The sequence below is a fragment of the Ovis canadensis genome, chromosome 13 (assembly GCF_042477335.2).
Source record: "Ovis canadensis isolate MfBH-ARS-UI-01 breed Bighorn chromosome 13, ARS-UI_OviCan_v2, whole genome shotgun sequence".
In the NCBI taxonomy this organism is placed as follows: domain Eukaryota; kingdom Metazoa; phylum Chordata; class Mammalia; order Artiodactyla; family Bovidae; genus Ovis; species Ovis canadensis.
The window spans coordinates 91027380-91041793 of NC_091257.1; the positions used below are offsets into that span (position 1 = coordinate 91027380).

General features: G+C 46.9%; 1 protein-coding gene across 1 annotated transcript in view; it reads left to right on the forward strand.

The window, feature by feature from the left end:
• EYA2 (EYA transcriptional coactivator and phosphatase 2) overlaps positions 1-14414 on the forward strand; it is a 258893-nt gene that overhangs the window by 178448 nt on the left and 66031 nt on the right. The window contains exon 9 of the mRNA XM_069548701.1: positions 1013-1096. Within this exon, the coding sequence (XP_069404802.1) occupies positions 1013-1096 (84 nt within the window). The remainder of the gene's footprint in view (positions 1-1012; positions 1097-14414) is intronic.

A 14414-nucleotide genomic window follows, 5' to 3' on the forward strand; every position in this document is an offset into this window, starting at 1 on the left:
ATCCTAGCTGATTACTTGGCTCTTCAGTGAACAGTAATCACAAGATGTAAATAAATGCCCTTTACTGGCTACCAACTTTTAACATCAACATGGAGACAGAGCACGTAAGGTACAGTTATAAAACCCAACGCACAAACCAGTTTATCCACACTGACAAGGCAAAAGTAAGGCTGAAGCTCAAATACTGGAAAGGGGAGGAGCTAGTGGAACGGGTACGGACACCAATATCCATATTTTCCATATTGAGCTTGCTGTTTTAGCCAAGAGAAAATATCCAGAGCTGATGGGAATTGGAAATAAAGCAGTTCATATATGTGAAAAATATAAAGTTCTGGAGAAACGGGGGAGATTACCATGAGCTAAACCTTCATCTTTCACAATGCCCAGTCTAAAGTGTGCAATCAGGGATTTCCCTGGGGGTCCAGTGGTTAAGACTCCACCTTCCAATGCAGGGGGCACGAGTTCAGTCCTTGGTCAGGGAACTAAGTTCACACATGCTTCGAGGTGCAGCCAAAAATTTAAAAAGTGAAAATAGAAGCACACAAAAATGAGTAAAGTTGGCAAACCAATAAGTAAAAGTAGGTAATTTAGAGTTACAAAGGTAATCACCAGAACCGCTAAAAACAAATGCTCAGAAGTAGCTAGGCTTATGGTGAGCAGTCAACGTAAAATGGCAGTATTTCATTTTGTCAAATGAGTTATACGATTTTTATTGTTGGTTTTGGACTGAATTCCTCCTTTTTTGAGCTTTTATGTGAAAGGCAAGAACAGGCATCTCAGTTCTGGCATCTGTGGGTTGACAGGGACCCCCAGGATTGGCCATCAGAATATATTTTACACAGTGGAGGTTGAATAGGGACTCAAGGACACATCCATGAGTCACATGTTTTAGAAATTAGAGATAATGTTTTTCAAGACATCTTTCTCTTCCCAGGGAGTTAATTTCTGCAGACATCAAGTCAGATGCAAGCAAATGTATTTATCTCCTTTCTCTCCCTCCCTTTCATCCCAGCGTGTGTTCGTGTGGGACCTGGATGAGACGATAATTATTTTCCACTCCTTACTCACGGGGACTTTCGCCTCCAGATACGGGAAGGTAAGAATCATGTTGTCTCTCTGTTTCTCTCTCTCTATTTTTTTTCAGCATAACAGTCTGTCCAGCTGGTTTATCCTGGGAATTGTGGGGGCAGCTGGTGAGGCAGCTTCTCCAGCGAATGCTACCCCTTTGCATCAGTCCAGGTTTGAGAAGTCCTATAGAATTTTCCTTTGACATGTGAAAATTCAATCAGCTTCCCCCATTGTCTGCCTTGCCTTTTCTTCCAACACATGAAACAGTCAACATCCACTTGATTGGATATAAGCTTGTAGTCTTTGCCTGTCTCCCTCCTCCTAAGAGGGCTAGGAGATGCTTCAGCCAAACCCAGGAATCCTAGCTGGAAAGTGAGGTAAAGTACTTTTCCTCCTCCCTATTGTTTATCTTAGTATCTCTGGCAGATGAATTTAATTTTCCTCCCATTTTTCTGAGACAAGGGGGAGGCATTTTGTCAGCTCCAACAGCTTTGCAAATGTATCACCGACAAATTATGTCGAGGAACCATCCAGTTAGAATTTCAGGCAGATGCTGTTGGGGGACTGGTGGTCCATGCAAGAACCACTGAAAACCCCTTAAAAATGCAAAAATGAGGGTTTCCCCAGTGGCTCAGTGGTAGAGAATCCGCCTGCAATGCAGGAGATCCGGGTTCGACCCCTGGGTCAGGAAGATCCCCTGGAGAAGGGCATGGCTACCCACTCCAGTATTCTTGCCTGGAGAATTCCATGGACCGAGGAGCCTGTCAGTCTACAGTCCATGGCGTCTCAAAGAGTCAGACCAAGCGACTGAGCATGCATGGAATGCAAAAATGAACCCAATCACTAAAACCCAAACCCTGCCGATTCTTTGCATCCATCCTGAGGGCTTGGTATCAACCCCACTGTGGATGCTCCAGATGTCTGCTATCTCTTCCGGGAGACACGTAAAGGTGGGGGGGTGGGGCTTTGGGGGACAGTCACAGAATCAGCTCCTCCGAGTTAAGCGACCTGTCGGCAGCTGCTTCCACGCATGAGTGGGAACCAGGAGACTCACCAGCGCCTGGAAAATATTTCTGTTTCTGTTTAGAGCCCAGGAATATGATTTGACATCACCTCATGGCTTTTCCAGCTGCTCGTGTTTTTTATGAGGGTTGTAACAAGCTGGATGTGTAATTAGCAAGATAGATTTATCGTCTGCCGTTACGTTGTAAAGAACGTTAAAATGGTGTTGGTGGTGCAGAAACCTCTCGCCGAGGAGGAATGCCGTTAATATGTCTAGCAGTGCCTGCGGGAAATCCGGCATGCGTTTTTGGAGCGTGCACAGCTTAGGGAAAGGATGGCAGGGTCCAGAGCTGCTGGAAGCAGACTTGGCAGCTATTGCAAAAAAAAAAAAAGAAAGAAAATGGGCTTTCCCAAAGGGGCTGCAGTAGTGAGATGCCCACCCGGGCTGGGTGTTCTGTGGTTCTTAACCACCCAAATAAAACCATCTCCCCTAAGAACCATTCCTTCACTCTTCTTGCCCTTCAAGAAGTTCCACTGCTTCGCCCACCAATTTGGTTTCCTTGCAGGGCTTTGTAATCTTGGGTATGATTTTTGTGTCTGTGTCTTACCACCACTCTTTAAGCCAAATTATGTTCCTGCTGCTGCTGAAAATTTGAGGGTATGGAAAGCTGGAGAGGGAAAGATTAAGAGATGACATGCAATTGTTTTCCGCGTCTATGTCTCTATTTCTGCTTTGCAAATAGGTTCATCTGTACCATTTTTTTCTAAGGAGGATGGGATGAATTGGGAGATTGGAATTGACATATGCACACTACGTATAAAACAGGCTTCCCTCGTGGCGCAGTGGTGAAGAATCCGCCTGCGAGTGCAGGAGATGAGAGTTCAATCCTTGGGTCAGGAAGATCCCCTGGAGAAGGAAATGGCAACCCACTCCAGTATTCTTGCCTGGGAAATCCCATGGACAGAGGAGACTGGTGGGCTACAGTCCATGGGGTCATGAAAGAGTCTGACATGACTTGGCGACTAAACAACAATACTGTGTATCACATAGATAACTGGTGAGTATGATATAGCACAGGGAACTCTCCTCAGTGCACTGTGGTGACCTAAATGGGAAGGATATCCAAAAAAGCAGGGATATATGTATACGTATAGGTGATTCAACCCACTCCATTCTTGCCTAGAAAATCCTGTGGACAGAGTAGCCTGGTGCGTTACAGTCCATGGGGTTGCAAAGAATCAGACACAACTGAACAGCTTTCATTTTCATAGCCGATTCACTTTGCTATACAACAGAAACTAACACATTGTTGTAAAGCAACTCCAATAAAAAATATACTCAGTAAAAATTAAAACAAATTACAGGCTCACTCAAGGTGGGGGCAAAGCTCAGAGCTCCCTTCTGGGCCCCATGGTACCTGGTCCGTGTCGGTCCTCATCACTAGCCAACTCTCTGCAGCCCGATCACCTGATCACCACCACCTTCCCCTGCAGCTCTCTGGTCTCCACTCTTGCCCTTTCCAGCCGCCTGCAGAGAGGTCATCCTAAAATGCAAGCCTGGTCTCTCCTCTACTGAAAAATTGTCAGTGGCTTCCCCGTAGAGAAACCCTAACCGCAGCCTCCACAGCCCTTCATGAGCTGACTCCTTCCCGTCTCTCCTGCCCCATTTCCTGCAACTTGTCCAGAGTTGCTTTCTGTCCTCGTAACCTACCACATTCTCCCCCATCTATCCTAGATTTCTCCCAGAATCAGAGCCTGAGGACAGGAGAGAGTGAGTTCTGGTGGTTTAGCTGGGGGGTGATCCTGGGGCGCACTGGGCACAGAGTGGGGAAGTGAGGTGGGGAGGGGAAGGCAGCCTTTACAGGGTACGTGAATATTGGATTGGCCTAAATATTCATTTGGGTTTTTCCATAAGATATTAGCTATTAACAAACAGTAGCTATGGCTGCAGGTAACTAGGGCTCAGAACTGTTGGGGACCTCTGGGAGACTCGGGAACACACCTCAGAGGTGATAGCCCAAGGAGCAAGGATGATGACATATTTATTTACAAATTCCCTTCCATCATGGGTTGAGGGATTCTTCTAGGGGTGTTAGCGCCCTGTCTTGGCCTGCCCCATGAAAACTCTAGGGTAGGAAATCACAGGTCCTAACAGGAGAGAGCCTCTGCTGGCTGAGAGGACCTGGAAAAGGGGCATACTGGAGGTTTCTGCTATAATCTAGAATGTTCTAGAAAGTTGATGTACTAGGTTAACTCACACTTATCTTTCAGTTCCCATTTTCAGTGTAACTGCCTCCAAGAGGACTTTCCTAACCACGCCCATCTACATTGCATCTCTTCCCATAATTCTTATTTTTCACTTACAATTATGGAACTCCCCATTGGCCCAGTGATTAGGGGGCTTTCCCAGTGGTAAAGAATCCGCCTGCTGATGCAGATGATGAGGGTTCGATCCTCGGGTCAGGAAGATCCTCTGGAGAAGGAAATAGCAACCCACTCCAGTATTCTTGCCTAGGTAATCCCATGGACAGAGGAGCCTGGCGAGGAATAGTCCATGCGGTGGAGTCAGACACAACACAACTGGCCAACTGACACGCTCACCAGTGGTTAGGACTCCATGCCCCCATTGCTGAGGGCTCAGGTTCCATTCCTGGTCAGGGGACTGAAAATCCCATGAGCCTTGTGATGTGGCCAAAAATTAAAAATAAATAAATAAAAGTAATTATGTCCTCACTCTCTGTCTCCCTTCTAAGTTGTATGTGCCCTGAGGACAGTGCCCATGAACATTTTTTTATCAGCCCACCTAAGCACAGTGCACAGACCAGATTGCTCAATGGCTGTTTGTTGGGAGAATGAATCGGGGTGGTCCTCTAGAATGAAAGCAGCATGACGACAGGCGCTTTTTTTCCCCATTTTGTTCATTGCTTTGTCCCCAGAGCATAGAACAGTGCCCCCTACTTAGCAGACATCAAGTAAATATTTGGTAAATGAAGGGAGGAAGGAAAGAAAAGAGCATCAAAACAAAAAATTCCTAACTGGGGGCCACCCGCCAAATTCTGCCTGCAGACATTTGTGTTTTGCCCCTAGAGTGTTAGAAAAAATGTGAATTTGTCGCCAACATTTAAAAAACCAGGAGATTGCACAGACCAAAATAATCGCGATGTCCAAGTCTCCTTGAACACTTAGAAAATCTGGCAATCCTGCATTCCCAGGTGGCAGCAATCAGCAGGAGCTGAGCAGGGGCGGACGCTCTCCAGCCCGTCCATGGCCCTGCCTGGTCTGTTTAACCCATTTAGGGGACCTTCCTGACCCCACTGGCACCTGAGTTTCAACATCTGTCCTAAAATTTCAGAACCACGGAAGTTAGAGCTGAAAGGACCTGGGAGATCATCACGTCCAGTGAGTCTCCATGGGACAGTAGGAGAAACTGAGGCCCAGAGACAGTGAGGTCACCCAGGGGATAACAAGAGGCATGCCTCAGGCTCACGTGCTTCCCTGGGTACTCAAACAAGGTCCAGGGAAAACTAAGGTGAGATGCTGTTAGAGACCCAGGTCTCCTGTGCCATCATCATCCCTCTTTTGGACTCTTCCATGAAATTAGAAGATGCTTGCTCCTTAAAAGAAAAGCTATGACAAACCCAGACAGCATATTAAAAAGCAGAGACATCACTTTGCCGACAAAAGTCCGTATAGTCAAAGCTATGGTTTTTCCAGTAGTCATGTACAGAGGTGAGAATTGGACCGTAAAGAAGGCTGAGCACCAAAAAATTAATGCTTTTGAACTGTTGTGCTGGAGAAGACTCTTGAGCGTCCCTTGAACTGCACGGAGATCAAACCAGTCAATCCTAAAGAAAATCAACCCTGAGTATTCATTGGAAGGACTGATGCTGAAGCTGAAGCACCAATACTTTGGCTACCTGATGTGAAGAGCCCACTCACTGGAAAAGACCCTGATGCTGGGACTATTGAGGGCAGGAGGAGAGGGGGGTAACAGAGGATAAGATGGTTGGATGGCATCACTGACTCAATGGACACGAGTTTGAGCAAACTCCGGGAGATAGTGATGGACAGGGAAGCCTGGTGTGCTGCAGTCCATGGGGTCACAAAGAGTCGGACACGACTGAGCGGCTGAGTCAGCCTGTCCCCACTCCTCACCCCCCAAGCCAGAAATGGCTCTTCCGGAACCAGACACTTTGGCTGAGATTGGAAGTCACATCACTTGAGCCGGCCCTGATGGACTCTGAATCCTTACTTGGCTCCTCAGCCTTCCGCCACAACCCCTGATTTATGAGCAGCCCATAACTTTTTAGGATGTCATCATATGTGTCAAAGAGAGATGAGTGGGAAGGCCCAATCTGGTAACCAACTTCAGGGCCTCTCTATATCCATGAATGTTACCAAATGCAATGCTTCCAAAAGTAATTTTTCAGGAAAAGCTCAAACAATGAAAAATACAACTCTTATCTGTACACTAGCCTGTTGGCATGGGGATCAAAAGTTGGCTGCTTCTGGTGGCAGTCTCTTTCACCCTGATCACGGGGGTCTCAGGTAGAACGCCACGGTCAGTCCTTCAAGACTTTGGACAACTACCTCCAGCTCTCCTAGGTGAGTATGGTTGGTTGGTTGGTTTTGCTAAATCCAGCCACTCTAAGAGAGACCCAAAGTAACCATGGCTCAAACAAGATAGAAGTTTACTCCTCTCACCTTGCAGTCCAGGCATAAGCAGTTCAAGCTGATAAGGCTGCTGCCCAGCTCCAGGGACAACGGCCCCTTCCATCTTGTTCTCCTCCATCCCTGGAGCATTGCCCTCATTGCCAAGGTGAAACATGGCTCACCCCTGCGTCTGCATCCATCCAGTGAGAAGGCAAGCAGGAAAAGGGAATCCACTCCTCTCTTTTTCAGTTTTATTTTTTTCCCTTCTCTTTGAAGGGCCAGATCCAGAAGTTGCACAGATCATTTCTGCTCACATACCATTGGCTGAGAGTTGATCACATGGCTACCTCTAGTTGCAAAGGAGTCTGGGAAATGTAGTCTAGTCACATGCTGCATTAAAATTCAGGGATTCTAGGATTCTGAGAGGGGAAAAAGGAAGAAGGTATATTAGAGGACACCTAGCGTTTTCTGGCACAAAAAACCATGCAGTAAGAGGAAGAACCATGAGAGAGAAAATTGTTGAGGAAAAGTAAAATGTGCTCTGGTCGAGAGACGTGGAGGGCAATTGTATTTGTGTGTCTGAAGCTCTGAAGGGAGCTCTGGGCTATAAGCCTGGACGACAATGGAGGGAATACAGAGGAGCAGGAGGAGTGTGAGCCCCATTCTGCAGACAGAGTAACTGAGATACAGAGAGGTTATGAAGTCAGGGTATTCACAATGGAGCTAAAATACATGGCCTTGACTTTTGGCCCCCAGTTCTTTCTCTTTGTGCTCTTCTTATAGCTGCAGCTACATGAAGCCCGTTATTAATAGCTTATATCAAGCAGGACACAGCTTCAGCACTCTGGAGTGTTTAAACTACAAAGGGAATGTATTAGATCACAATAATTGAAAAGCCCAGAGGTAATGGGATTCAGGTTGGGCTGGATCCAGAAGCTCAGTATCTTAGGACTTGGATCTTTCTGCATCCCTCAGTTGACTTTTTCCATGTGGCAACTCCTTCTTAGAAATCCCAGCTGAAAAAGAAGACCTCCTTTCCAAATTCCAGCATAACTCCCAGGCTTGAATCTCATTGGCCCAAACTAGGTCAAATGCCCACCCATGTATCAAAGTCTGTGGCCCTCTGTAGCCAGCCTAGGTCAGGAGCCTAGCATTGAGGTAACAGAGGAGTAGGTCAGCTCCATCCCAACCACATGGGAGTGAGACGTGTGTCCTGAATGGGCTCTGAAGGTCACGACCCTCTGTACATCCACACCAAGGGCCAGCTTGGTGGCTGTTGTGTTGAGCACCTTCCAGGAAGCAGAAGTCATATCAGTTGTGGTCCCAGCCAAAGGGGAGACTCACTGTTTACTTAGGGAAATAAAGAGCTACAGAGCTAAAATGATTAAGGAATGATTCAAAACAGAGTGATTGAATTTAAAACAGAAACTGGGCTCTCTTCCTGTTCCCAATCAGGGCATGTGCTGCTCGAGGCTGTCATCTCTCCACTTCCTTTCCGTCTCTTCCCACCCAGTACTCACAGCCAGAGCATCCCTTTGGTGGCTACACCTCCTCGCATCTTGTGGATCCATTAGAGGTTCCCCGGAGAGCCAGAGCTGCCAGTGATTGCCGCCTCTTTCTTAACCTCTCCTCCAGTCCCACCTCCCCTCCGGCCCTGAACTCTGTTATTTTTCCAGCCGGGACTAGACATATGCAAGGTGGTCAGGAGCCTTTGCCTGTGGCCAGGAAGAGCTCATAGGGAGGACTGGCGAGCAGCTTTCTGGATTCACAGTGGGTCGGCCCCAACTCCCTCTTTTGTGCCTTGCCTTCCAGGCTGCTCAGTACCAATTGGAAGCTCAGCTCTAGGCCCAGTTGTGGGTATGTGTGTTTTAGTAACAGCTTATTGAGATATAATCCACATACCATAAATCTACCATTTCACTGTGTACAATTTTATTAGTTTTTAGTATATTCACAGAGTTGTGCGACCGTCACCAGCATCTAATTTTAGATCATTTTCATCACCCCTAAAAGACAGCCCAAACCCTTTAGTAATCACTCCCCATTTCCTCCGGCCCACCCCCACCCCCAGCCCCTGGTAACCACTAATCTGCTTTCTGTCCCTATAGATTTGCCTCTTCTGGACCCTTCTTATAAATGGAATCACACAACATGTGGTCTTCTGTAACTAGCTTCTTTCACTTAGCATAATGTTTTTTAAATTATCCGTGTTGTACCATATATCAATACTTCACTTTTATTGTCACATAATTTTAGTGTATGGATATACTTCATTTTGTCCATCCATTCATCACTTGATGGACAGTTGGGTTTTTGCCTATGATGAATAATGCTTCTGTGAACATTTGTATACTAGTTTTTGCGTAGACATATGTGTTCAATTGGAGAAGGCGATGGCACCCCACTCCAGTACTGTTGCCTGGAAAATCCCATGGACAGAGGAGCCTGGTGGGCTGCAGTCCATGGGATCTCGAAGAGTCGGACATGACTGAGCGACTTCACTTTCACTTTTCACTTTCATGCATTGGAGAAGGACATGGCAACCCACTCCAGTGTTCTTGCCGGGAGAATCCCAGGGCCGGGGGAGCCTGGTAGGCTGCCGTCTATGGGGTCGCACAGAGTCGGACCCGACTGAAGCGACTCAGCAGCAGCAGCATGTGTTCAATTCACTTGGGTATATACCTAGGATTGGAATTGCTGGGTAGTATGGCAACTATTTGTTTAAACTTTGAGAAGTTGACAGACTCTTTTCCAGAGTAGTTGCACCATGTTGCACTCCCATAAGCAAGGTATAAGGGTTCCAATTTCTCCACATCCTCACTAACGCTTGTTACCATCTGTCTTTTTGGTTATCGTCCTCTTAGTGGATATGAAGTGGCATCTCGTGGTTTGGGTTTGCATTCCCCTGATGACAAACTGTGCTGACTAATGACTAATGTTTTCATGTGCTTGTTTGGCTACTTGTAATACCTTCTTTAGGGCGGCCCAGGTGGCCCTAAGAATTCTTCAGTTGCAAAGAATTTGCCTGCCAAGCAGGAAACGCAGGTTCGACCCTTCAGTCGAAAAGATCCCCTGGAGAAGGAAATGGCAACCCACTCCATTATTCTTGCCTGGGAAATCCCATGGACAGAGGAGCCTGGTGGACGACCGTCCATGGGGTCACAAAAGAGTCAGACACGACTTAGCGACTAAACAACAACAAATATCTGCTTTATTACCTAACAAATCCTTTGCTGTTTTTTATCGAAATATAGGTGATTTACAATATTGTATTAGTTTCTGGTATATAGCAAAGTGATTCAGTTACACATATATTCTTTTTATATTCTTTTCCATCACTTTGTTTCAAGATATTGAGTATATTAATAATTCCTTGTGCTGTAGAGTTGTTGTTTAGTTGCTAAGTCATGCCTGACTTTTTTGCAACTCCATGGACTGTAGCCCGCCAGGCTCCTCTGTTCTTGGATTTCTCAACAAGAATGCTGAAATGGATTGCTATTTCCTTCCTAATCCCTTCCTGAGGGATTGAACTGTTTTTCAAGATTTATTCAATATCTTGAAATAAACTAATGGAAAAGAATATATATGTATAACTGAATCACTTTGCTATATACCAGAAACCGGTACAATATTGTAAACCAGCTCTATTTCAATAAGAAAACAGCAAAGGATTTAATAGGTATTTCTTTAAAGCAGATATTTGTTGTTGTTTAGTCGCTAAGTTGCATCTGACTCTTTTGTGACCTCATGGACTCGTGTCCACCGGACTCCTCTGTCCAGGGGGTTTCCCACCTTGGCAGGCAGAAAGTCTCCTGCCTTGGCAGGTGGATTCTTTACCACTGATCCTCCTGGGAAGCCTTGTGCTATACAGTAGGACTTTGTTATTTATCTGTTTATATATGTAGTAGTTTGTACCTGCTAATCCCAAACTCCTAATTCATCCCTCCCCTTTGGTAACCATAAGTCTGGTTTCTGTGTCTGTGAGTCTGTTTCTGTTTTGTAAATAAGTTAATTTGTATGTTTTAGATTCCACATATTAGTGATACCATGCAGTATTTGTCTTTCTCTGTCTGACTTACTTCACTTAGTATGGTGATTTCTGGGTCCATCCATATTGCTGCAAATGTCTTTATTTCATTTTTGTATGGTTGACTAGTATTTTGACACACACGCATATCTTCTTTTATCTAGTCGCCTGTCCATGGATCCTTTGCCCATTTGCAAGTAGTTTATTTGTCTTCTATCATTGAGTTGTAAGAGTTCTTTACACATTCTGGATAACACACCATTATCAGATACGTGATTTGTAAATGTTTTCTCCCTTTCTGTGGGTTGTCTTTTCACCTTTTTGATGATGTCCTTTGAAGTATATGAAATATTGCAGGGAGAAAGGGTTTAAATGAAAACTTTTTAAAAGTGGCCCAGGAAGGAGCCCTCATGGAGAGGCTAAAATTTGAATTATGACTTAAAAGGAAGTGGAGGAACAGATATCTGCTGTAAGAGCAAGAGGAAACAGCAAGTGCAAAGGCCCTGAGGCAGGAGTCTGCCTGATGGACTTGAGGGACAAAAAAAAAAGCTAGCATGTTTGGAGCACAAGTCAGGGGAAAAATAGTGACTCAACTCGCTTTTCCCCTTGAGAGGGAGCCGTGAGGTTTGAAACAGAGAAAGGACAGACAGGGTGTGAGTTATATTTCTAAAGAGTCCCTCTTGCTGCTCCCCAGAAAAAGGGGGTGGCCTGGCTGGAAGCAGAGAGACCAGTGAGGGACTGCTGGAGCAGTCCAGCTGAAACATGATGGCTGTGTGGACCAGAGTGGGTGAGATGCCGGAAGATGAGAAGCGCAGCAGCCTGGATACACTGTGAAGGCAGAACCAACCACACACAGTGTAAAGCGAGTCCTTATTCCCACCCGCTGGGCTTCAGAGATGTCTTACTCACTGTCCCTGGTCTCCCTCTAAAGGGACCTGATCTCTTCTCCCTCTATTGCCAACTAGCAAATTCCTCTTGAAAAAATCTCCCCCTTTATTTTTTTTGGCGGGGTCGGGGGGGCGGGGCACATTCACCGTATACCAAGTACTCTGCTGCTGTGAACATGTGTTTTTTGGGTTTGGGTGGGTTTTTGTTTGTTTGTTTGTTTGAGTTGAACCTAAGTGCCAGCATTGAGTTGTTCACACTTTGCCCGCACAGGCCTCTTCCCTACATCACGTGGGCACATGTATGTTTCCTTGGAGGCGCATTTGGACTCTCCCTGCTCCCCTCCTTGTAGTTCATTGCTACCATGTTGTGTACTTTCCTGTAAAGTATGTATTACCTTCCTGTGTGCGTTTATTCCTTCTGCCTGTAGGTGGCGTTGTTTGGGTAGCCCCTGTTTCTTCCCTTTCTCTGCACTGTGGTCCCAAGTCCTTCCGCGTGGCCGTATGCCCTGCTCCGTCGCCGTAACTCAGTGGTCTTAGGCTGCAGGTGACTTTGCCCCCAAAGTGACATTTAGCAATGTCAACCGCTCTCGGCTGTGGCGACTTGGGGTTTCTTACTAACACCTAGTGGGTAGAGGCCAGGTATACCGCTAAACATCCTACAAGGCTAGCGGTCCCCAACTTTTTTGGCACCAGGGACGGGTTTCATGGAAGACAGTTTTTCCACGGACCAGGGTAAAGAGGATGGTTTCAGTCACATTACATTTATTGTGTACTTTATTTCTATTATTATTACATCAGCTCCACACACCGCCCCGCCCCCATCATCAGGCATTAGATCCCAGGGGTTGGAGACCCCTGCTGTAACGCACTGGACAGTCCCCCACAACAGAGGATTCTCTAGCGCCAAATGTCCTTAGTGCTGGGGTTGCGAAACATCACATCCATCTGCTGCTCTGAGTTCCAGGGTTCCCCGTCTTCCTTATCCCCTCCCTGCAGGGAGGTCACCCAGGGTCCACCAGCTGCCCACCAGCACAGAGAATGCTGTGACAAGCATCCTTGCCTCTGAGCTTTATACCACTAACCTATAAGGCAAGACTGTTCTATTACACCCATTTCTGGGAAGACTGAGGCTCAGCAGGGCAGCATGATTCAGCCCAGGTCATCCACCTTGAAAGAGATGAGAGCCAGAAGGCAGCCCACTGCTCTAGTCAGTATCTAAACTGCATCCCCAGTGATCCAAGTGAATGTCCTCAGGGTGCAAATTACAAGCCATTGGAGGGACTTCCGTGATGGCCCAGTGATTAAAAATCCACCTTCCAATGCAGGTTCAATTCCTGGTCAGGGAACTAAGTTCCCACAAGCTTCGAGGCAGCTAAGCCCACACCGCAACTAGAAAGAAGCCGGTGCACTGCAATGAAGAGCCCACGTGCCACAGCTAAGGCCCAACGCAGCCAAATAAATAGTTTTTAAAAAGAAGAACTTCCTTTAAAAAAAAAAAAAAACCAGTGGCATGAACTCATCTGCTTGACTGGGCTCCAGGAGCACACAGACTGGATCTGATGTCTTCATAGCTTTATCCCCTGGCAGCTGACAGTTCCTGGCACATCCAGTTGATAAATATTTGTTGAATAAACAAATAAATAAACAGCTCATGGGTAGGGAGTTTTCGGTGTGTGTGGTTGTACACACGGCAGAAATGAGATTCCAGGGTGTCTGCCCTGCAGGGAACAAACAACCACATGCTTGACAAGATAGGGGGCTGTCAGCATCGATCCGAGGCCAAGATGCTGGGTGCCAACCTGGCCTGACCTCACCCAGAGCTGGGCCCACAGCAGGAGCTCAGCAAAGGCTATGGAAAGTTGAGTAAGCGGCCCCTCCAGGCAGGCTTGGGGCCAGGGACTCTTTGGCAGGTGGAGGACCTGGGATGGAGCCAGGTGACCCTTGGTGCCTGAGCAGACTCCAATCAAGGGCGTCTCTCCACGTCACCCGTTTAAAAGAGCTAGCCCCTGCTCAATCTGAAGAAATTAGAGATTTCAAACTGGCAATGTGGGGGCCAGATCGGGCTTGAAGACAGGTTGGCCCTCTGGCATTTCCTTCAGTTCTCAATTTATTGCCAGTATTTTAAAATCTAGATGTCTCCCTTCTCTTGGAAAATAGGAAGATCTGGCAACACCAGGCCTGAGTTTTCAGAGTGGAGACCCTTTGGCAGGACGTGTGCCCTGGGGTTCATCCCTGCCCCCTTCTCTCCCTGGAGTCACTTACCTTCCCTGGGCTGTGGGTTGTGGCTCCGTGGTGCCTCGTTTGCACCCACAGAGGCATTTACATTTGTGCCCTGCCAGCGCCAGGTTGCGCCCAGCCTAGGTGGGATATGCAGGGCAGAGGTTACTGGTCCCTGTGCCCTCTGTGTCCTCTGCATGGACTCTAAGACATGTGGGTCCCTGCTTCCCTCCAACCAGATTCCAAGCTTTGTCAGGTGGCTCAAAAACGATGCCTTTAGGACCGCCCACCCCCACAAAATGCAGGCTGCTACTTCCCAAGGATCTTCTGTTCCAGGAATCCGTTATCATGACTGCGAATTCTGTTCACTCAATGTGGTTTAAATGCCACCCTCTCCTCTCCTCCAACAAAGAAAAGAGAAGCAGTGCTATTATCCAGGGTCCCTTCCTTAGGCGGGTCTGCCTGGCCTTCCCAACTGGTTAGAAACGGCCTCTTGAGATGACAGCAGGCTTCCCATAACACATTTCTTGGTGTGATTATTTGATGATAGAATAACATCA